The 25,386-nt window shown below is 43.2% G+C and overlaps 1 protein-coding gene across 2 annotated transcripts; it reads left to right on the forward strand.

Annotated features, from left to right (window-relative positions):
• On the forward strand, window positions 1-25,386 carry SAMD8 (sterile alpha motif domain containing 8). 2 transcript variants are annotated; one of them, XM_075257972.1, is made up of 6 exons: window positions 1-176; window positions 10,025-10,611; window positions 17,601-17,696; window positions 17,981-18,098; window positions 19,999-20,149; window positions 21,125-25,386. In XM_075257972.1, exons 2-6 carry the CDS (start codon window positions 10,040-10,042, stop codon window positions 21,427-21,429), a joined length of 1,242 nt encoding a protein of 413 aa, XP_075114073.1. In that variant the 5' UTR covers window positions 1-176; window positions 10,025-10,039; the 3' UTR covers window positions 21,430-25,386. The 2 variants fall into 2 exon arrangements, with proteins under 2 accessions (XP_075114073.1, XP_075114072.1); XM_075257971.1 differs by lacking the exon at window positions 1-176 and adding an exon at window positions 7,998-8,427.

Consider the following 25,386-nt stretch of genomic DNA (forward strand, 5'->3'; position numbering starts at 1 on the left):
TCTATCCTCGTCACCGGGACGCCCCTTGTTACAGCCGTTTCTATGGACACGCTAGCGGCCTACTCCCGTGTACGAAGCCTGATTTCGAGTAAAACTACCGGGTGACAAGGAAAGGGACCCTGCTGTTGGATATAACTAGGGAGCGGGGTCCCTGAAAGGTTCGCAGCTTTGTCCAGGTGAGAGGTTGGTATTGCGCCGACGTCTTATGTGCTGTCATTCCTCCCTACTTTGTGTATATGATGCGACACTGGGATTTTCTATGCAGTGACATTGTCCTGGTTATTTGCATCGCCTTCAGAATATAGCTAATAATTCCAGTTAAAGGGCAAGTCTTAAAGGGATAGTCTGGAAATTACATACATTGTAACTAATGGTAGGGTTTTTGGTTAATAATAATATTAATAATAATTAATAATATAGTAATTAATAAAAATGCATGAACCCTCTCCTACTACAGCACTGCAGCTACAGTGTTCTCTGCTGGTCTTGCTTTGGACAAGCCCCCTCCTCCATATGGTATCGGGGTATGTGGAAGTCATAGGGATGTAGAAAGTAGCCATAGCCCGCCCCAATGTATGTACTGTCAAACCTCTTTGAGATGATCGCCTAAAATTGCATGAAAAAATGGTTTTCTACAGAGGCGGTCTTCTTAAAGAAGATAACTAGTATTGAAAACTGAAAAACCACTACATAAATTTGATTTGGATAAGGGGGGGTCTTTTGGAGAGGTTTCACTGTCTATTATTTGGCAGATCTGCTGTGATGTAGTAAATGACTAACCAGAATCTAGCAGTTACCCTGCAGCCCTGGAGACCTGAGTACAAATCTGACCAAGTACATCATCCGCAAGGAGTTTGTGTGGGTTTCTTCTGGGAGCTCCGATTTTCTCCCACATGCCAAACACATGCATAAGGAATGTAGATTGTGAACCCAATATGGGACGACTGACTTGTCTATAAAGCGCTACGAAATATGTTGGTGCCATAAAAGTAATAAATGATATATAATTATACACAAAAATTTCACTTTCTCCACTTTCCCACTCTTCTGGAAGGGGGTATGGCCCCTAACAGATGTATTATGATTTATGATGCATATAAAAAGATCCAGTATAACTATTATTATATTATTGTTTATATAGCACCATTAATTCCATGGTGCGTTACATTTGGGGGTTACATACAGTACACAGTCTATACAGGTAGATATAAGACTAACAGTGACCGACTGGCACAGTGGGGTAGAGGGCCCTGCCCGCAAGGGCTCACAATCTATGGGGGAAGGGGGTAGAGACAGAAGGAGAGGGGGAGACTGTACAGATGGCAGTGCGGTGATAGTGTTATTGGAGGTTGTAGGCCTTCCTGAATAGGTGAGTCTTCAGGGCCTTCTTGTGATTGTGGGAGTCAGTCTTATGTGTCTTGGTAAGGAGTTCCAGAGTATGGGGGATGCACGGGAGAAGTCTTGGAGTCGGTTGTGTGAGGAGCAGATAAGAGCGGAGTAGGAGGTCATTGGAGGATCTGAGGTTACGTGTGGGCAGGTAGCGGGAGATTAGGTCAGAGATATATGGAGGGGACAGGTTGTGGATGGCTGTGTATGATAACATGAGTAACCTGAACTTAATTCTCTGGGCATCCTAAACAGAGTCAGGAGATCGGGACTCCTTGTATCATAATGTAGAAGTGTCTGCCTGTCTGTGGCCTCATTGTCCCGCACTGTATATGTCACAAACAGTACAACCACAAGAAGATCACTGGGTTCAGGCCTGGAAGTTTATACTAGTTGGATTTTTCTGCCTAGATTTCCCCATGTTTGGGAACTTAGTGATCATAAGTACCATGTTACTGTAGATGGCATTAAGACTAGTCTTTACATAGACAAGGCATCAAAGTAGTTTAGGAGTCAATTCCTATTAATTTCTAGAAGTATTTTACAGTTTAATCATTTTATATCATATCAAGAAGTGTAATTTTTTTAATACAAACCTATCCTCATACGCTCCAGCCCTAGCTACATCTAAGACATGCAACACAAAGTGACCTCTGCTTCGGTTTTAAACCAACAATATGTCACTTGTTGGAGGTTTCGATTGCAGCTTTGAACCTGAGCAAAGGTTGGGTATTGCAGGACACTAGTTTTAGGCATGTTGTTGCTGCAGGAAAACACACTTATGGACATTCAGCAATATGTTCAGACCGGGCGTCCTCTGCCTGAAAAAGCTTGTTTCACTGTAGACAGTTATTATCCTCTATTCATTGGTTGGACTGGCAATGATCTAGAGAATAGGGATTCCTCTTGTCCCTCTCTGGATGAACGGAGCAATACATTTACCTGTATGTTGCACACTAGTCAATTCTTTAGGACTGACAGAAGCAAGTGAGTGCTATCTGCAGAGGGGGACAGGGAATAAGCACCCACAATAAGACAACCATTTTAAGGCTAAGGCCCCGCATCGTGGAAAAGCTAAGTTTTATTTTTTGCAGATTTTCAAGCCACTCCTGACTTTGGCTAAATAAACCTGCAGCAAAATCTGCAACAAAAAAACCCAAACGATTTTCTTTAACTTAGGGCAGGTTCACACCTGTGCCCGGTCTCCGCTTTAGCCAATCCGGCGGGTTCCCGTCTTCTGTTTCATGTGACCCTCCCCTCCCCATATGTTATACAGCCCCGTACTCCCATACATAATACCATTCAGTGAGAGGTAGAAACAGCTCTCAATGCAGAAGCCCAGGGAAAGAGTGAAATTCAGGATTTCACAGAAATGGTCCAAAATGTGTTCATAAAGTATACTACAAAATTTAATTAGGACACACATACTGCAAGAAAACCAAACATTGTTCGAAAGTTTGGTAATTGTCTCATTGTGTCTTAACTTAGTTGAGGATTGTCATTTATATTCTGAGCTAGATTCCTTCATACTGTATCTGTAAACTAATATATACGGTAAATTCTCAACTTTCCCCCTATGGCAGATGTCACAGGAAAGAAGGGTTGGACGTGTTGAACTTGTTCTGATCCTTTGTTATCAAGGTAGATAAGCTAACCTGCTGTGATCGCTCACCACGTCACTCCTAGGGCGGCATTCACACTTAGATATGTAGGTCAGCATTTGTAAGGCACAACCAGGAGCGACCAAGTGGTTTAATGTCTTTCAATTACAAGTGTTTGCATAGTATTGAAGTGCTAGATCTACCTTCAACAAGTGACCCAAATATCCACATGTGTATTTGTGGTCTAAGATCTTCTTCAACAACCTTTGCATGAATAGTAATGGCGATAAGAAGAAACTTTGGAATATCTTGTTAGAGAACAATGCCTCTTTCTGCTTTTACCAGGCTGATTCCATGCTTCCTCCCTCTGCTAAAACCCTTCTATGTCTGTCTTGAGATGGACCGCAGGTCAGATGTCTCATGTCTTTACAAGTCTTTGGAGAGGGGAAGGGTAAGGATGTGCGGGCATTAAAGAAAAGAATGGCCAGCTGAATGTGAAGCCTTCTATTCAGTCAAAGCCTAAAACCCCGTTCACTTGCCCTACACTTAAAGGGATCCTATCATTAAAACTTATTTTTTTTCTGCCTACCACGTTGGAAAGGCTATTCTTCTCCTACCTTTAGATGTCTTCTCCGCGCTGCCATTCGGTATATAATCCATTTTTCGTCAGTATGCAAATTAGTTCTCTTGAAGCACTGGGGGCGTCCCCAATGCTGCAAAAGAACTCTCCAGCGCCGCCTCCATCTTCTTCGGGAACAGGTTTTCTTTGCATCTTCTTCTGGCGGTGGCTTTAAACTTTTAGGCCTGGGGTAGCTGACTGCGGATGCCCGCCGGCCACAAGAAAATGGTTGCTTACAATACTTTGTAAGCATCCATTTTCTTGTGGCCGGTGGGCATGCGCAGTCGGCTTTGCCCGCGGCCTAGAAGTTTGAAGCCAACCCCTGGAAGAAGACACGAAGAAAACCCGTTCCTGAAGAAGATGGAGGCGGCGCTGGAGAATTCTTTTGCAGCATTGGGGACGCCCCCAGTGCTGCAAGATAACTAATTTGCATACCGACAAAAACAAGGTTATATACCGAATGGCGGCGCGGAGAAGACATCTATAGGTAGGAGACGAATCGCCTTTCTTAAGGCTATTCCTACATGTTAGGCAAAAAAAAAGGAGTTTTAATGATAGGATGCCTTTAATCGCAGGTCATTTTGTGTATTCTCCAATAGATCTGGACGTGGTCCTATACTGCTAGGGACACCAGGAAAGACATTTGTGGGTTTCTGGTTTGACCCTGAAGCAATTTCTGTTTCCCATAAACACCTACCAATAATCTAAAGAACAAGCTCCTGTTCAGATTACTGCGGTGACAGTATATAGTGAGTGTTTATCATGTGTGTACATGTACAAAGGCCGCTCTCCACCCCTGGCGTCTGACCAATGAACACTGTGCTATTCATCAGTCCTGCAGCGCTTTCTGAACAATTCAGCTGTCACTTGACCAGTGGAACAAAGGAGCAGATTAGTGACAAATATTTGCTTGTAATGACCTTTTGTGACTGTATTCCTTATCCTCCGGTATCTACAATACCGCAGATTAATTTTAGAGATATTATTTGGGGTAAAACAGTACAAATATAGTGGCATAATCAAATCATTGACAAATTGTTTTAGATTTAGGTGCTTTGTGTGTTTTTGGTTTTTTTTTAAATTTAAATGCAGTGAAATTTGATTTATTTTATTTTTATTTATTTTATTCATTACATTACAACTCTAAATAGCTATTTAAACATGATGGTAAAAGGATGGTACAGAATAGGAATAACAATACTTACAGAGATATACTGAAATCCATATTGTCATAGCAAAATAAATCACACAACTTCGTATATTTGATACCCCCCAAAGGTTAAGAAGGGAATATTTCATGTAGTATCTACAGAATCCTTCCGTGTATCCAGGTGATAATAAATATTACTATTGTTCCAATGGATATTCCAATGAAACATTACAAAACATAAATTCTATCCTGTAGTTCATCTATTGCTAGAACTGGAATTTATTTTTCTTAATCTCTTATTGGACTATCCATAGAAACCACAGTAATTTAGCATCATCTGAGATCCATTGAACAATGATGTGAATATTAGATTAATTCCATTCACTGACAGCCATCAGAGGTATGTATAAATTCGTAGGACAAGTAGCGTTTTCCAGTAGAACAGTCTATTCAGTGTATGTGCTCACACAGCCTCACTTTGTTCAGTCCGGTGCTGCCCAGGAGAGACGCCTTAGATCACTGAATACCGTTGGTGTGGCGTTAGGCCAGTAGCCTCGGGATAGGTGGTCTGGGGGCTCTCCTTTTGCTTCTAAGTGGGCGCACGCTTACTTCCTCGGACATCCAGTGTGAGTTTGGGGACATACTTATGATTATAGGGAGTGAGGGATTAGTGTCAGCAATTATCACTATTCACAATTGCTTAGAGCTCATTCACACTACGTAATCGCCAGCTTATTCTGAATGTAAAACACGTTCAGAATAAGCGGCGTATAAAGCAGTTCCATTCATTTCTATGGGAGCCGGCATACGAGCACTCCCCATAGAAATGAATGGGCTGCTTCTTTCATTACGAGCACTCCCATTGAAGTGAATGGGAAGCGCTGCGTGTACGGCTCGGCATGAGCAGAGCTAGCCGTACACGCCAGCACATCCCATTCACTTCAATGGGACTGCTCGTAGTGAGAGAAGCAGCCCATTCATTTCTATGGGGAGCGCTCGTATGCCGGCTCCCATAGAAATGAATGGAACTGCTTTATACGCCGCTTATTCTGAACGTGTTTTATGTTCAGAATAAGCTGGCGATTACGTAGTGTGAATGAGCCCTTAGGCTGTCCACTTGGCCCTACTCCCTGGATGGAGATATTTCTGATAGCTGTTCAGTCGGAGGTCTGTGTGTGTCTTGTAAAGACCTCTCACAGTGTGACATATTGTGACTTTTTATCTACCGTATATACTCGAGTACAAGCCGACTTTTTCAGCACATTTTTCATGCTGAAAAAGCTCTCCTCGGCTTATACACGAGTCAGGGTCCACGGCGCACAGAAAACTGGAAGGACCTGGAATGGGGAGGTCCTTTAGTGCTACTGCTCTGTGATTGGCTTGTCGTGAGGTCACGTGACTGTGATGTCATCAAAGGGCCTGTAGCCACTGGTATGTAACATCTGCAGATAAGATTGAGTCTAAATCCTAGTAGATCATCAGAGGTCCTTTAGCATCTACCCTGCAGATGAGTGGCCAGGATTCATTGTGTCTTATGGAAGATGTCTGTTATATGGAGGAGAGGAAGCTGCAGTAACGAGACACACACAGGGACCTTCCTTTAGTTACTCTGCCTAGTAATGTCAGGCATTTGGGGTTATTAATTTAGTTTCAGAAACTCCATGTGCCTCACATTAATAACAGTTAACCCCATCATGTGCCTCATATTAACCCCTGTGTGCCCCATATAAGGGTTACTAATATGTGAGACACATGAGGGTACTAATGAAGGACCTTAATTTTGAAGATACCGAATTATTACCTCCATATGTCCCACATATCAGTAACTCTTATGGGAGGCACACAGGGGGTTAATGTGAGGGACATGATGGGGTTAACTGCTATTACTATGATCCCCATGGAGTTACTAAGCTGTAATACACATGACCAGACTTTTTATCTGCAATGGTGGATTCCCCCCCCCTCCCCCTCCTCGGCTTATACTCGAGTCAATAAGTTTTCCCAGTTTTTTTTTTGTGGTAAAATTGGTTCTTGTGTTTGTTGTCACCATTATCAGGACTTTAGTTGCGAGGGCCCCACAACAAGTAGTATAATATATCCTTGGTACCCTCTTGGAGGATATCCAATGTATGAAGTTGTCTTATTTATTTGTCAGCGTATGTTTTCTAGTATATTTTGTATGTAAGCATTGGTTTTCCAATTCTGTTTCATTATCACCGTTTCTGTATTTCTTTGGCATCCTAATACATTGAGTATATTAGGACATGAATCTTTGCAGGTACCAGAGATTAACCAGTGCACTCCAGGCTCTTTATATCTCTTATATCATATACAGGGAGAGCTCCTGATACATTATAAATTGGGCTTTATAATAGTGTGAGGACATGTTTCTCACTCCTGCTCCTAGTGGCACTTAAGACCGGGCAAAACACCAACTCTGACCCTTATTACAACTCCTCCACAGATGGCGGGTAGCCATGATCAGTCAGAAACAGCAGTGATCCTCTAATTTAAAAAAAAAATGCTAATTAGCTCTCATTAAAAAGCTACAATTATTTATAGAATATTACTAATTGTAACATAATTAATCATAGCCCCTCCCACTGGACAGTCCTGCTTACCACACCCTGCCTAGGCCGCCCGTGATATTTTCCTCCTTGCTTTTACACTTAGCGCGTCCCTCCCACCACACCTAGCACTGGAGAGACGATGGAGGATTGAGCCTACCTCCTCTTCTATGCCACTGGCGCTGTATGACTGGCAGTTTGGGGTGGGCACTGCTAGGCGATGCCACATGTTTAATACACTTAAAATCGTAGACGCACTTAGAAGTAGAAACAGGTCGCGCTCTCTGCAGTGCACAGGATGGAGCGACTTGCAGCTTATTGATATTACCAGTATTGAGTTATTTGCTCCTCTAAAGTACTGAAATGGGGTTGAAAATTTGCTGCATTGTTTAACCCTATGTGTACCCGAGGCTCATAGCTCAATTTGTAGCCCTTTAACTAGTATGTACCAAAAACTCCTGATATTTATGAAAGTGGAGGGGGTAACCAGCCCTGCAGGTGTTTTCTTCTTCCCTCTATAGTTCATAGCCTGGACTTTAACTTGTCCAGTGACTCCATCGCATTATTGCATAACCAAGTCCCTTTGTGAGTTCCCCTATCTTGCTCGGGTGACGTTTGCTCTCTTGCTCTTTCCACTGCTCACATTTCAGCTTGTGCTGCGGTTGCTTAAGACGTGAAGTTCCAGCTCAGGGGAGAAAGTCACTGTGATTCATGTAGTGTTACGCCCTGCGAGCAGCCGCCTACTACTGGACGCCCTTCCACGCACTTAGCAAAGCTCATACAGGAGATGGCTGAAGTGTTTGGGACGTTTGCTTACATCGGTGATTTCATCCATTGTCACAGTTCACATTAGGTTTTTGCCTGTGTCGGCTGTATTAGTACTGATAGTATGTGATAAATGTCAGGCAGCCCTCGGACTCTCTCGCTTATCACTAACAATGTGCTGTGTTCAGGGCTTTTATCCTTGATCGTTTTTACTCAGTTTTCTAATACTTGTATTGATCACTGGGCGTCCGTGAAATGTGACAGACCTTCATACCCTCTTGTGACATTTTGGGTTATAAAACGTTAGGACTTTGCAGCCCGTCAGTAATGACTCCGCGGGTAAGTAAGTGCTTGGCGTTCAACTGACATGTCTTATTACCTGTATGTTACATTGATCTGCCATTCTATTTCATTTACTTTGTTGTTTGGACAGTTTAGTTTGAAGTTCGGTTTCTACTTTTTTTTTTTTTTTAATGAAATAGAAGCCGCTCTTTTTATAAAAGTTTCTTGTTTTGATGACATTGAGAAGGATTTATTATTTATATTTATTATTATTATTATTTATTAGGATATATTATTAATATATTTATTATGGGAGAATGTTTAAATATCACTATTGCTGCCAAATATATCAAATGTTACATGATGTCTTCTATATTTGACACATTTTACACCATGTTCACATCTGAGTTTTCAGTTGTGTTCATCTGGTTTGTGAAAGACCCCGAAAATAACAAACACCAATGGAGCCCGAGGGACCCCATTGACTATAAATGGGATCTGTCTCGTGTCCACTTTTTGAAGACTGAAATCGCCATAGGAGACAAGGCACAGAATCCTGACTTTCATCTGGTGATTTCTGACAAGTGTTCGCATGGCTTAACATTCATGTCCTAAGATATCGCTCCACTTTTTACGCCTTACCCTTACTGGAGTACATTGAATAGATGGTGAAGGAGGAAGCTGGAGACCCTCATGGGAAACAAAAGATAGAATATCGGTTCTATACAAGGAGCGCGGCCTTTCTGTATTTTTTTCCAAGACAATATATTCCTTACTGGAGTACGTTTGTGATTGTTACAAATAGAGATGAGTGAGTAGTATTCTATGGAATACCTCACCACCATAGGTATTCATGTAAGCGGCCGAACACTAAGGGGTTAAACACATCGAATACTCCTTGGTGTTCGGCCGATTACACAAATACCTATGGCGGCGAGGTATTCCATCAAATACTACTCGCTCATCTCTAGTTAAAAAGCCAAATTTGGTGGAGCCTGGTAGACAGGCGAACCACGTCCAATTTTCTAACCACTTTCCAAAAGTGGGTCAAGTGGTGTAAGAGGGTAAAGTGTCTGATATAAAATCAAAAAGTCACAGAAATCCTACTTAGCAATTTTTTGTACATCAGAATTCTTGGCGTGCAATGCTAGATATAGTCACGTCATTCTTTCTTTATGATGAGTTACGTAGTTTTGTATGTTTCTAAGCCATGTTGTGTTGGTCGCGTGTGTTCAGGTATAGGTCACAAATGATTGAAATTGCGAACACATTTTAGGGTTCATGTTTCTAAGTGATCCGTAAATATGTCTCAGAAAAACGAGAAAGCAGATCATCCAAAATTATACCAACGAAGACCCTGGCGAAAGTGTGAATGTGGCCTGTTGCTAGGTCCATACTAACTTCAGCTGTCTATTGTCCTGGTCTGTCGGAGGACCAGCAGGTGAACTCCTGAGATAGTGGTCACATATGGAGTGACCCTATTGGCTATAATGGGGTATATCGGGTGTCTTTTGTAAACTGAAAGCAGCGGATGACAAAACTGTACAGGCAGGACAATTTCAGACAGACGGTGACTCAGACGCGAATAAAAATTTACCCTTTGAGATACATACACTAAAACATGGTGAAGTTAAACTTGTGTCTTTCTTCCTAGGTATCTGCTAAAACGATGGCAAACAACAGTCAGTTGTGCATTCGACGTTGGACTACAAAACACGTGGCCAAATGGCTAAGAGAAGAAGGATTTTGTGACTATGTAGATATTCTTTGCAACAAACATCGTCTCGATGGCACGGCGCTGTTGGCGCTAACAGAATATGACTTGCGCTCTCCACCTCTGGAGATTAAAGTGCTAGGAGATATCAAACGCCTTATGCTTTCTATCCGTAAACTGCAGAAACAGCATGCCAGTGTCCTGGAAGAGCTGGGGCTAAGCAGCGAGCCGGCCCCGGGGACTCTCAGCATCAGTTCGCCTCCAAGTCCCGACTGGTTATGTAATGGAGAGCTTACAAGAGACTTTGATGGACCTGGAACAGATTCTAGTCTGGAACCGCACCAGTACTCCAACGGAAAAAACAAACATCCACCAAAGAGACTGGACCCCGAGTACTGGAAGACGGCCATCAGCTGTGTTTATGTTTTTATAGTTTTTGGCTTTACCTCCTTTGTCATGGTTATTGTACATGAGCGAGTTCCTGACATGCAAACCTACCCTCCTCTGCCGGACATCTTCCTAGACAGGTATGTAAATGTCTTATTGTAAATGTTTGTGTATGAAAATATTGTGAGGTCATACAAGCGCCCGCACAGTCCGCTGACATCCATGTCAAGTTTATTAGGTTCACAAACAGTGGAATAGGATAGGACACGTGATCGTTTACATACGCCTCTCTTACGTGGAAGCCATTTTTACAGCTTGGAAAGAGGGTTTTATTCTCAACTGTCTATGAAAAAGCAAATACACAAGAAAGCTTTGACTGAGAAGATTTTATGGAGATTAAAAAGGCTCTATCAGCAAAATTTTGCTGTATGAGTCCCACATATACGTGAATAGCCTTTAAAAAGACTATTCAGGCAGCGCAAATCTTATTTTACCCCCCCCCCTCCTGTTTTAAAATAAAACCATAGATGTAACTCATACCTATTGTGCACGCTGGGCGGTGATGCACGGTCCGGCGTCATCTTCTGGCACGCCTTCCTCTTCTTTCTTCTTCTTTCGGCAACGCCCTCCAGTCCTGGCTCTTCCCCGGCTTCATCGTCGTCTTCCAGTGGTTCAAATCGGGCGTGTGCGCACTGCAATTGAATTTGAACCAATCAGATTTGAACTGCCGGAAGAAGCCAGGGAAGAGCCAGGACCGGAGGGTGTCGCCGAAAGAAGAGGTAGGCATGCCAGAAGATGACGTCGGACCGTGGATCACCGCCCAGCGTGCACAATAGGTATGAGTTACATCTATGTTTTTATGGTTTTATTTTAAAATGGTGTGTGTGTGTTTAAAATAAGATTAGCGGTGCCTGAATAGTCTGTTTAAGGCTATTCATGCATAAGTGGGGTTCATACAACAAAATTTTGCTGATAGAGCTCATTTTAAGGAGGAGGTTCCAAAACTTCTAATTGAGTCGTTGGCATTTCCTGTAGTGGGCACCAAGGAAAATAGATTTGGTTGCAAGTACATTCAAAGTAAACGGGGTAACCCAGACATAACTTTCCATCCAGTTTGACAACCGACTTGGGGAGGTGTAGCTGTATCCTGGGCAGAGGGGTTGTCAGTGCAGTTTTATGACACCTAGCGAGTAACATGCATGAGTCCTGTTCTAAATAATGGAGCCCGTCCTCAATGGATATTGTCTTGTCAGCTTTATCACTCCGCATACACATGGTCCACACCCCATAGGCTATAATGTGGTTTCCACACAAAAAATCCAGGGCTTTTCTCTCTGCATATTTCATGCTTCATATTTACATGCCCTATGCAGTGGAAATGCAGCGGTTTTTGTTGCGGATTTTGCTTTGGTTTTTGAGCCAAAGTCAGGAGTGGATTAAACATATAAGGGAAACTCCTAAGTACTTCCTATATATTTCCCATTTCTTTTCATGCTACTGCTGACTCAAAAAAACCGCAGCAAAATCTGCAACACAAAAACGCTGCATTTCTTCAAAAATGTCCAAAAATCATAATAAATTGGACACACACTGTATACTCCACTGTTATGTCATATAATGCATGGCAAATCTCTTCCACTATCTAAGGCTTTGTTCACACTTGAATTCTGAATATCTGACTTTCCTATTATTCCTGATAGCAGAATTTGCACAGTCTGCAATGATCTGCAGGATCTATGACAGACCCCATTAAAGGGTTTTCCAGCACCAAATACATGTTACATACTGTGGGGTGGTGGTGGTGGGGGGTTTCTGATACCCAAACCCTACAAATTCACTTATACTTAAAGGGATCCTATCATACAAACGCTTTTTTTTCTGAGTAACACGTCAGAATACCCTTAAGAAATGCTATTCTTCTCCTACCTTTCGTTGTCTTCTCCGCGCCGCCGTTCGCCTAAAATCCCGTTTTTTGTCGGTATGCAAATGAGTTCTCTTGCAGCACTGGGGGCGGCCCCAATGCTGCGAGAGAACTCTCTCCAGCGCCGCCTCCATCTTCTTCAGGAACGTCTTCTTCATCCTCTTCTTCTGGTGCAGGTGTCAGACTACTAGGCCTCGGGCAGAGCAGACTGCGCATGCCCACAGGCCACGAGAAAATGGCCGCTTACACAGTATTGCAACCACGAAAAAAAATTCCCCTAGGAAAGCAATGCATCATATGGCTGAGGCACTAATCTCATATACTTTGTATGATCAGATTTACTGCCAAGAGAGAAGACCTTTCTCCTGCTTCACGGTCCCCATACACAGGGATTGACCGTTTTTCTTGTCTCACTTTGTATACAGGGTGCATCTTTAATTCTTGACTTTGGGTGGGGAAACAGGACAAAGGTTTTCTATGGGAGACTACACTGGACAACTTGATCATAGTTTCTATCCTATGGGATTGTCTGAAAGTTGCTGCCTGAAAAAAAAGGATGAAATTGGTTCTTATTGTGCCGCTGTTTGGCTGAAATTACAGCAGGTAACAACAGTGAAGACGTTGCAGGATTCTCACGTGTATCAGAAATCTTAGCAGGTTGAGATTGATGGACTTAAGAATAGGCCGTCAATATTAAAGGGATTCTACCACTAAATCGTTGTTTTTGGGGTTTTTTTGTGTGCGTTAGATGTCAGAATTGCCTTTAGAAAGGTTATTAGTCTCTTACCTTTAGACGTGGTCTCTGCTGCGCCATTCCTTAGAAATACCGGTTTTAACCGGTATTCAATTGAGTTCTCTCGCAGCAATGAGGGCAGGCGTCAGTGCTCAAACAGCGATGGGGGCGTCCCCACTGCTGCCAGAAACTTCTCTCCAGCGACTCCTTCATCTTTAACAGCAACCACGTCTTCTTCCGGCTGGGGACACACTCAGGAGAACTACAGGAGTGTATTGCGCATGTGTGCAAGAGCGGGGTGTGACCCCAGCCAGAAGAAGACGCGGTTGCTGTTGAAGATGAAGGCGTCGCTGGAGAGAGGTTTCTGGCAGCAGTGGGGACGCCCATCACCGTTTGAACGCTGGGGTCCGCCCATTTGCATACAGATAAAAAACGGTATTTCGACGGAACGGGGGGCCAGAGGTGACTGAGCAAGGTAGGAGATGAATAGCTATTAGGGCTAGTTCACACGTGGGCAAAGGGGAGGTTTTTGACAGCGGAATTCGCTTCAAAAACCTCTCCTTTAACATGGTGGTCTATGTAGACCACTAGCTTTTTTTTTCCTCCTAGCGTTTTCCGCCTGAAGAAGCGACATGACCTTTCTTCAGGCGGAAAACGCCTGAAGAATTGCATAGAAGTGAATGGGAGGCGAAAACCGCGCGGTAAAAAAACGCGCGGTTTTTTGCACACAAAACCGCGCGGTTTTTTACAAAAAACCGCGCGGTTTTCGCCTGCAGTTTCTATAGCACATATAGGAAAAAAAAACACTAGCGAAAACCGCTAGCGAAAACCGCGTCAAAAACCTCGTCAAAAACCGCGCGGAATGCAAAAAACAGCGTCAAAAAAACTCCTCGAGGTTTTTTACCTCGCACAAATAAGCTAGGCGGTTTTCACGTGTGAACTGACCCTTAAGGCTATTCCAACATGGTAATTAGAAAAAAAATATTGTTTTAGTGGTTTTTGAGAACAACAGAAATCGATGACCTATCCTTCAGATAGATTAATAATGTCAGTTCATTGAGGTCCAGGACCCCGTCATTTGCTGGTTGGCATCAGAACTACATAAGGCTCGGTTCACATCTGTAGTCGGGAAATCTGTTCCCCCCACCCCCACCCCTAGACGTAAACCCGAACGCAGATGTGAACCGAGACTAACACAGAGAACAGAACCAGAATCTCAGCTCCATTCTGTTGTTTAGCAGTCGAAGCGGCTCAGATCCGACTCACTTGAGATGCATTGCAGTAATGTGGCCACTACACACAGTATGGGGATGTCTTCTGGATATCTTTTAACCTGGAAAATTTTCAGGCAAGCTTTTAACCTAGCAGGGATGTAACTATAGATGGTGCAGACGCGGCAGTCGCTATCAGGCCCTATGCCATATAAAATATACCACTTTTCTGAATGGCAGGAAGTAGATTGGGGCCCCAAGACAGATTTTGCATTGTTGCTCGAGAGCTTCAGTTTTAGGCCTTGGAGTCAGAGTGCTGTTCGGAAAATACGGATGATATACAGATTGTTTTCCAGACCGTAAAAGCCTGTGTACGGCCTCTTTAATGTCCAGTGCTTCAATGCACGACACCCTGACCTGGAGTATACAGGAATAAAAGTTGCCTCCCCCACTAGTGTTATTGCTTATTTAATGAGTGGTTCACTTTAAGATAACTGATATAGCCTTCAAGCTAATAATGAAAAATCCTAATCTGATGGACGTAATGTTCATGTAATATTTAGAATATATACTATTGGAGAAATCTGGTAGAACCAACATAGGATAATATATATATATATATATATATATATATATATATATATATATATATATATATATATATATAATGCATTAGTAAGTGTTGTGAGAACATTTATATGACAATGTATAAGTGTATCTGTATCTTATCAGTTGCTCAGTTTTAGGAGAAGATATTGTGTAATACATTGCAACATTGTCTGACAGTTATTGCCTATGTCTGCACTACAACAGAGAATAACCCAGGGTAACCTCTGAGAATCACATGGCGCACTTATCAAATGACTAAAACACCAGGCAAGAATGGAACTTTGTTTATAGCAAAAAAAAATGGAACGTAATGTGAACCAAACTGCAAATAAAGAATATACTGACTGGAATGGGCACAATATCTTCAGTACTATAGCAACACTTTCCTGGTGCCCTGAACGTCTCTGCTCCTGGCCTCAGGTGTGTGTGTGTGTGTGTGTGTGTGTGTGTGTGTGTGTATATATGTATATATATATATATCTATATATATATATATATATATATATATATATATATATATATATATATATATATAGATACGGCTTAGTACATATAATGTAACAGAAAGGAATATACTGACCTCAGAGTGTTATAAATCTGGAGCAGGCGGATCACAAAGGTTTAGACATATCAAGTGACGTCTGATCATAGGATTATGTGCACAGCCCCGATGTCTGTACCGACCACACCCAAGTCCATCAACTTTCCAAGATGCCGAACCTGCGCCTTTCTATCAAACATCCGAATCCAGCAGCAAATTATTATTTTTTTTTATTATTATTATTATTATTCCAACACATCACCTTTTGCTGCAAAGATACAAGAGGAAAATCAGGAGGAGGAGAGCCAAATATCAAAGAAGAAATCATTCCTCAACTATTCACATCCAGATCTCAGACGAGATGGCGAGGATTTTGATGGCCAACGTTTCTGACACCTTACTCAGTACATGGGACTTAACATGGGACTTTTTTGTCCTATTGCACACAAACCTCTATGAGCTTGACAAGAACACAGAAGACTTTTTCAGGAGACTACAGGGCAAGTCCTATATGGAAGAAGAAAAACCATCTGGGAACCCGGTCAATCCCTCAACGGAGATATCAGCATTTGTGAAATACACCGAAGCCTTCAGACCGGTGAGTAAGTTCGTCCCAAGAATTTTGATGCGTTGAGACTTTTGCTACATGACAATAAGAAACTTTCCATATACTTCCTGACACGCACAGACCTTCTAGTAAGCGGCATGGCTGTGGAGTCACTACACCAAACATGCCAACTCCATTCACATCACTTTTTTTCATCTGATTAGTAAGTCCGTTTAATGGATGAAAAATAATCAGAAGCCTGCCCCTTCCCTGAGCTTGAGAACTGTTTTTTTTTTTTTCCCCCCAACTTGGAATTCAGCCTGGCTGAATATAGGGTATGTGATACGCACGTATCACATTGAAAGGAATAAGGAAAAAAGCAGCCTATTCATTTCAATGGGGAGCGCACGTATGCCAGCTCCCATAGAAATAAATGGGATCTGCTTTGTACGTGCTCATTCTGAACGTGTTTTACGTTCAGAGAGAGCTTAGCGTATACTCAGTGTGAATGCACCCTTACCGTATATACTCGAATATAAGCCGACTTTTTCAGCACATTTTTCATGTTGAATAAGCTCTCCTCGGCTTATACACGAGTCAGGGTCCACAGAGCACAGAAAACTGGAAGGGGGAGGTCCTTTAGTGCTACGGAAAAACTGTGCTGAAAACCTCGGCTTATACTCCAGTATATACGGTACTTCTTTTTTTGTTACATTTTCTCCCATTGTGTATCCCATTTATATCTTTCTTGTTGATACTGATTTAGCCTGAGGAAGGGCTTCGAGCCCGCAATGTTGTTAAATAACTTGGCACTAAGCAGCTTAATATTGGACCGGACTACCTGTCTTTATACAAAAAAAGCACTTTGGACGTGTCATCACTTGCGACTTCTACAGCCAAACCGTGCTGTAAATATTACATGCATTTTGCCAGTTATTAATGCCGGTGCTACTTGTTTAATATATTTCACCTATAAAAGAAAAACAGGGTGTAAAATCGTACCCATTTCAGAGAAGTTTTAACCATACCTAACCGTACGTCTGAATACACCCTTCGCCTAAGCTTAGGAGTTTCTGATATAAAATAAATGCATCCAAGAGAAACAGAGTGGCGTTAGTCAAGGGCCCTGTTGTCTCTTTGTTATTGAGGCTCGAGCTACATTGTAACATTCAAATGTGTAATAAGATTACCAAATCGCCATTATACTGTAGTCGAACCTGTACCTGTATACTGTAGCTCCACCCTATTGTCAGTTTCTTTTTAACGGTGAGATCAGATGTGTCAGGAAAATGTCCATGCAATGCAGTGTGGGTTTGTTTGTTTTTTTCCTGCAGATTTACCTTGCATTTCGCCATCCGCTCCATGGCCGAATAGTGGTCTATTGTCTTTTCTCGATGTGTAGAGTGTGTGTGTTGTATGTGAGTGGACACCAGATAGTGAGCCCTGTCGTGTTCACTATATACAGCCGCCATACATTGCTTGTACTAATTTACTTGAGTCGTTCATACCTTGGACACTGGTAGGACGTTTATTACATTCCTAATGTTTCCTTTGTATTTCTACGCAGTGTCCCGCGGATCCCTTGGGCCTTTGCAATGACGGAGATGTGTGGAGTAGTTCTTTGCTATATCTGGCTGCTAGTATTACTTCTCCACAAACACAGGTAACGGATGGAGACAGACTTTGGTGGATGTTTCGTTTTCACTTTTCACTACTCTGCTCTGCAAAAAGGCCACATGACCAATGGATTCAACGTCACATAGCTTTGTTCTGCTGATCTGTGGAGGTCCCCTGCTAATCTAATATTAATGATGTATCCTAAGGACGGGTCATCGGTATTCTAGTCCTGGGAATTCTTTAAGCAACTCTCTGCCAATATCTTTGAATGTCTTGTACTTCATGAATATTCCTTTATCTTATTATGTCTTGGTTTCTCTCTTGTTACAGGTCTATTCTTCTACGTCGACTGTGTAGCTTGATGGGAACAGTCTTTCTTCTGAGGTGTGTCACCATGTTTGTCACATCTCTTTCTGTTCCTGGTGAACATTTGCAATGTTCAGGAAAGGTAAGACTTGCTTCTAATGTATTCAGTTGCTTGAGTTTTCTGTGGGTGCTCCAGTTTCCTTCCACATGCCAAAAATATAAATGGGCTTTCCATAGAATAGATGACCCTTGTGCACTTAGTGGCCACCACCATCACCCCTATTCTACAGAGCTCCTTGTGCTTATGTTTGTCATTGTCATTTACACTTAAAGGGATCCTATCAGTCAGACACAATTTTTTCTAGGTACCACTTTGGAATAGCCTTTAAAAAGGCTATTCTTCTCCTACCTTTTGTCGTTTTCTCCACAACGCTGTTCGCCTACAATCCTGGTTCTTGTCAGTATGTAAATGAGCTCACTCGCAGCACTGGGGGCGTCCCCAATGCTGCCAGAGAACTCTCTCCAGTGCCACCTCCATCTTCATCATCTTCAGCCTCTTCTTCCAGAGGTGGCTTGTAACTTCTAGGCCTCTGGCCTTGGGCAGAGCAGACTGCGTATGCCCACAGGCCACGAGAAAATAGCCACTTGCACAGTATTGTAAGCGGCCATTTTCTCGTGGCCTGTGGGAATGCGCTGTCTGCTCTGCCCAAGGCCTAGAAGTTACAAGCCACCGCCGGAAGAAGAGGCTGAAGATGACTGTGCTGACAGAGATGGAGGCGGCGCTGGAGAGAGTTCTCTGGCAGCATTGGGGATGCCCCCAGTGCTGTCTGAGCGCTGGGGCCCGCCCCCAGTGCTGCGAGAGAGCTCATTTACATACTGACAAGAACCAGGATTGTAGGCGATTGGCTGCGGAGAAGACGGCGAAAGGTAGGCGAAGAATAGTCTTTCTTAAGGCTATTCCGACGTGGTATTTAGAAAAAATGTCTGAATGATAGGATCCCTTTAAAGCATACCTTTCACACCTCCACCCATTCAGGTTCTTAGCATCTGTTAATAGCGCTGATAAACTTATTCAAGCACTACTGGAATTTTCTCTCGAGCCTCCACCTAAATAAAATCATATAATAATCCATTACCAATAGAGGTTCTGAACGTAGGTACCAGGTACATTGTGACTGAGACCATGTGGTTACCTTTGGGAATCCGCTGACCCTATAAACTATAATGGGGTTCCCATGGTTTTATACCGAAACTGGTGGACTGAACAGTTCTCCTTGCAGGACTTTTCTCTCCCCTGATTTTAAGTGAACTACGTGGCAGAGTCTTGTACAGAGACTTCAACCCAGATGTGCACCTCGCCTGACATGTCTCAGCTATACTCCATATTTAGAAATGATGCCGCTCCTGGCCGCCCTTCCCCAGATCTATATAGTGCCTAACCCCAACTGCTGGGGACAAGTGGAAAGCAGCTTTACTATTTAGTGCTGCCACCTGCTGGCTGTCTCCTGAATAGATATTGAAGCTGCACTTGGCCAGGCACTCTCTACTGCCTTAGGGATTCAGTTATGTGTAATGAATGTTTATCTTGGCCAAAAAGAAGTAAAAATCAGCAGCGTTCCAAGTGAATACCCATCAGCAGTGTGCGAAAGCGACACAGACTTACAAGCGTGTGAACATATGGATTGATATTTTTGAATTCTGCCATTTTTTACTACTTTGCATCATTATCGGCATTTGCACCCATGTGGTGGCTGAACTTCCCTGTCTGACTGCAGTGATTTATAATGCGGTGTGTTCATTTCCTCTATTCACAGTATTATGTGTTTACCGGCCTGGACAAAGCTGTGTGACCCCGAGTGACCTTTTCACAATGGTCCGTTCACAAAGGGCTACAGCCTGTCAAAAAAAAAACCCTGATGTGCTTTATATTTGTGCCATATTGCTTTGTTACCTGTCAGTTTGTGCCTGATCATTGATACAACTTGCGACACCATTTCTAGATATGCTGTGATGTTTTCTAATATTGTGTTTTGTCATTTCAGCTGTATGATAATATGTGGGCCAAACTTCAGCGTGCCTTTGCAATCTGGAGTGGATTTGGCATGACACTAACTGGAGTGCACACATGCGGAGACTACATGTTCAGCGGTCATACTGTGGTCCTCACCATGCTGAACTTCTTTGTCACTGAATGTACGTTCAACTTATAGTATGAAAATCTGTGTTTTACTACAATGTAGCATTTTAAACTCCTGTACCTCCGGTAAGGCCCAATTCGCATCTGCGTTCGGTATTTGTTCAGGAAGTCTACCTGGGACTCTTTTCCCCCCGAACAAAAACCTGTACACATTAAAAAGCGGTTCCTGACAGTCAGTCAGGGACGCCCTTCCTCACAGTAGCATCTATAGCGTTGTGCTGCAGATCGGGGAGGAATGCCCCCTCCCCTCCATAGACGAGTACTGGGGGGGGCGTCATCACTGGGCGGTAAGCAACGCCCCCTCTCACAGTACAGCGCAATAGACGCTGCTGTGAGGAAGGGCGTTCCTAAATGACAGAACGGTCAGAAACAACCCTTCTGACCGTGAAGAGCTATGGTACCGGCACCGATAGCTTTTCACTGGGGGCGTAGAATGGGAAAGCCGAAAGTGCGCTGAATTCAGCACACTGTCAGCTTTCTAGCGGTGTATTACACCGCATGTGCCCCAGGAGGTGAAAGGTCAAACAAAGCCCTGCTCAGTCCTAACTTTCAGCTATGTTATGAAATACAGTTGGACCAAGAGAAAGAAGGAGATGAAGCGAGAAAGTGCTGGGATCAGAGGCGTAACTTGAGGGGGTGCAGAGAGTAGAGTCGCACCGGGGCCCAGGAGCCTTAGGGCGCCCATAGGCACTGGCATCAGTATTGAGTTTGCAGCCCATAAGCCAAGGAGCCCCACAGATTCCCCGACCACACTAAGGTGGATTAAACTCCTTCGCTTCTGTAACCATCACTATCAAGACATCGCTGTAGGGATGAGGTAGGGAGCCCTGGACAAAGGATTGCATCGGGGCTCACAAGGTGGGATATATATGTTTTTGGGGTATTGTCTGTGTTTTAGTGCTTGGTGAAAATGAACATCTGTCCCTGTATGTATAAATGCAAATACTTTTTTTTTTTTTTTTGGTTTCTAGACACTCCTCGAAGTTGGAACTTCCTCCATACTCTTTCCTGGGTCCTCAACCTGTTTGGTATTTTCTTCATTTTGGCTGCTCATGAACACTACTCCATTGATGTCTTCATTGCCTTTTATATCACCACTAGACTCTTCCTCTATTACCACACATTGGCCAATACCCGTGCGTACCAACAGAGCCGACGGGCTCGAATCTGGTTTCCTATGTTCTCTTTCTTTGAATGCAATGTGAAAGGCCCTGTCCCCAATGAGTACTGCTGGCCCTTCTCCAGGCCCGTGTTTTTGAGGAACTTATTTAGTTAATTTATTTTGCCCATGCCTAAAACTACCAGGGATTAAAAAAAGATAACTACCCCCCCGGACATGACCTTTATAGTTGGAAGCTGCAGCGTTTCTATGTATTTGTTGCCTTGTCCGGTGTCCTCTGTGCACGGGTACCTGGAAGCATGACGCACCCATATTGGCTGCAAAACTTTATCTTATGAAAGGGGAATATGTTTCATGGACGGATTGCACATGAGCATCACGGCATCCATTTCTTCACAGCATTTTGAGATTTTACACCTAGATCAGTATGAGCCTTTTAGGTAAACTTGGCTTTAGCATACTTGCATGTAAATCTTACCCATAAACTCTCTATACTGGGTATTTAGAAGGAACCACTTATAAGGTATATACTATAGGCTATAGATCTGGGAAATTATACAAAAGCCATGCATGCAAGTCTTTCCAAATAAATTCTCCTATACTATATAAAAAGGACCTGTCACCTCTCCAGACGTGACTGCTGTGTCGCCCATAATGGAACAATTCTGGAGCATATTTTCCTAAAAATCTATTTTTTCTATGTTCCATACTGGAAATTATTGAAGAATTGGCGCCTGGGCATTACTAGTTGTGTCGCTCCCTGCACAGCCTAACACAGTTCAATCATTACTGACCATGCCGTACTGTGTAGGGGACGCACTCCTTTGACAAGTGAAATGGTAACGCCCAGTTGTCAATTCATTCAGAAATTTCTAGGAGGAACAACAGAGGAATGACATATAGTATGGATTGTGCCACTAATGACAGCTCATCCCTATTGACAGGATCAAGGCTCATTGTCTGTCAGTCTGGTTCTGACCTCCGAGACCCCCAACAGTTACAGCATCCCCGGTCTTGTGAGGGTAAGTTCACATGGAGATTTTTGGTAAGGATTTTGAGGCCGTATCCGCCTCAACATCCTGACCAAAAAGATGGCTCATTCTTCACGCCAAGTCGCCTTGAAATTCAACCTGAAGACACTCCCTCCTCCGGACTAGGCCCATTCATTGGGCCTAATCCGGAACGGAGCGCGCGACTGGATGCCGATGCAGTGCACCGGCTTTCAGTCGCAGCTACCTGGCTTTTGGTCCAGAACCTGAGGCTGTGTGAACTTACCCTAACTCTGTTTTAATAGAGCAAAGAGCACATATGGCTTTCAAACATTGCAGCAAAGAACTACACAAGCCCCATTCTAGAGGTCGGTGGAAGTCCCAAATATTGGACACCCACCCATCTAATACGTTATGCCTATCCTGTCAATAGAGAATCGGTTGTAGTGGGGGCAAAAATATTTTCTGAAATGGAGATGACAGAAACGTGATAAAACGAGTGCACAATACAAGAAGAGCTACAAATCTGTGAAATAAGTAAGAATGTAAGAGATGTCATTATGATTTCGCATTTCCTATTTCTGTTTGTTTTTTTTAATGAAAGGTCCAGTTCATTGGAAAGGGGCGCATTGTGCTCGGGGTAATTGTTTAATTCTGCACCTAAAAACCACTTGGGTTAAAATAAGATTTTAATGTTGACGACGACTATTAGCAGATGGCGGGTAGAACCGTAATACTAAGGTCACACTGCGTTCCGGCCTCCATTGTTTGGGTCCGCAAAGGCCTTGTTCGGTCAAACTATAATGGGGTCGGCTGTGTTTCCACCGTTGCAGAGAAGAATCCTTCTTACAGGACTTTTCTCTCCGACTATTTTAAACAGATTTTGCTGCGGAGACTCTAAAGCAGGTGTGAATACAGCCTTAGTAGGCTAAGCTTTTATTTTAATGTTTTTATGAACATGGCTGCTATGTTCTCTCCATATATACCTACGTTCTGTTCTGTCTTCGCTCTATTCTCTGGAGCTCCCTCTCTATGGCTCCTGTGCCTACAGCGGGTGTAGGAAGAACAATGTTTGCCAGCATCCACCATAGTGTATAATGTTATTAGTGCCTTTACATAATCACTCCACATATTGGCAAACCATTCCTGTGTGGTTTAGTACGAAGTGCTAATAGTCAGAGGTGACATGCTGGGGAACGTCCTTCTTCCTAGAAATATTGCAGTTAGGAGGGGAATCGGGCCATTCGGACATTGTATCTGGCTAGCAATTTTCACCTGCCTTTGCTGTCCATTAGATTCAGTATTTTTCATCAATATATTGGTTATTATATACATAAATATTTGTAAGCTAAGGCTCAATTCACACGGGGCAAGGGGGGCGTACCTTGGTCCTGATTTTGACGCGGGACAGTAGGACCAAAATACGTCTGCCGCGACTTGCAACATTCATGGCACTCCGGTCCGGAGTAGTCCCAAATGAATGGGTCTAGTCCGGAGGGTGCTGCCACAAGGCAGACACCGGGGCTGAATCAGCCGTGGAATCTGCCTGAAGAAAGGGCAGCTCACTTCTTTTTCCCGTGAGTGGGAACATGCGGATTTTGATGTGGATTCAGCGCCAAAATCCACCTTCTCTTGCCCTGTGTGAATGGGTCCTAAAACTAGGAGTGTACCATACACAAAGAAAGTAGAATGGAAAGATTTGGACCAACTCCTATCACTTGTCCTCTTTACAGTAGGAATTGTGATAGATGTATCTTTAGTTTGCATATATATATATATATATATATATATATATATATATATATATATATATATATGCCCCACTGCATGGGCACTTCTGTAGTGAAGCCAGGGAAGATGTTGGGGACATAAATTACCCAGTGGACACCTACTGACCCTTCACTGCACAACAGTTATCAGTAGGCGAGTTATCAGTAGGCGAGTTTTCCTTTATTCACAGCAGAGATGGGCTTCATATAGCAAGGTTTGGGGTACTGAACCATACGGGCCTTATGATGGTATATACTACGTTCACATTAGCACTTGGGTCTTGATTGTTCAGGTCCACTTACCCGCAGACACCCAAGACTAATGGAGCCTGCTGGGCGTCCACTGGCAGAGAAGAGTCCTTCAGAGACTCCCAACGCAGATGTGACTCCAGCCTTAGTGAGCGTCCCCAGTCTAGGTCATCTCAGCTAAAAAACATCCCTCTGCGTGTGCCTATGACCAATAGTCAGTATTTTTGACTATTGCTGTTCATTAGGCTTCTCCTTTAATGCCATAAAATGGGGTCATAAAGCTGAACTAAATACCGATATGGTAAATGACATTAATGTAGTCGTAGTTGAACAAAACCTGAATTCTGCCGCGTCTTGTCATAAAAGGTTTCCGTTTAGTTTTTCAATTAAAATTGTCACTAAACTTAAGAAACCGGTTTTGACGTCATAATGACATTTCAGGAGATTTGGTCACCGGGGGTCCCGCTGCTGAGACTCCTCCTGATCACTAAGTGAAGGGACAAAAGCAAAATTTGAGGACTGTACCGGAGCGGCCCTGGTCATCTTTCCCCATAGTAGTGTGCCGGCTCTATAGGGGATGTCTGTTCTGTGGGGTCCGCTTTTCTGTCCCACCAGTTAGGGACCCACGGGGTCTCTGGACCTCACCAATAAGTGTTTTAGGATAACAAAAGGTTTTTGAAAGTTTAGTGACATTTTTAGTCATTTTAAGTTACTGCCAATTTGTAAAATTTGACATCATGTACCAAATACAGGTGAATAGACCTAAACGGAGAAATCCATCAATTCTATGAACTTTAACCTGATGAATGTAGCGAGATGAGACGTGAAAATCCTGAACATGTACCAAAAATAGACCAAAAGCAGAAAGGTAAAGCAGTGTGTCATTAATGCAATGTATATCTAGGGGAATGGGGTCACTCCAGTCTTAGGTTTTGCTGAGACCACAGAGCCCTGTTTCCTCATTTCCTTAGAGAGGGGGAGCTCAGGATTCAGAATTTTATGCTTTATGTATGTTATTTATGTCATGAATTTTGGGGAGAGCAGGTAAATTGCTTACTAAGGGTGCATGCACACTATGTAACGCCGGGCGTGTATGAGAGCCGTAC

The sequence above is a fragment of the Leptodactylus fuscus genome, chromosome 10 (genome assembly GCF_031893055.1).
Source record: "Leptodactylus fuscus isolate aLepFus1 chromosome 10, aLepFus1.hap2, whole genome shotgun sequence".
Lineage (NCBI taxonomy): Eukaryota > Metazoa > Chordata > Amphibia > Anura > Leptodactylidae > Leptodactylus > Leptodactylus fuscus.

Excerpts from the sequence above, each read along its gene's own strand:
- SAMD8 (XM_075257971.1), top strand. Across the intron at positions 17,697-17,980 it reads TTACTTCTCCACAAACACAG|GTCTATTCTTCTACGTCGAC; the intron begins GTAACGGATGGA and ends CTCTTGTTACAG. Across the intron at positions 20,150-21,124 it reads GAACTTCTTTGTCACTGAAT|ACACTCCTCGAAGTTGGAAC; the intron begins GTACGTTCAACT and ends TTTGGTTTCTAG.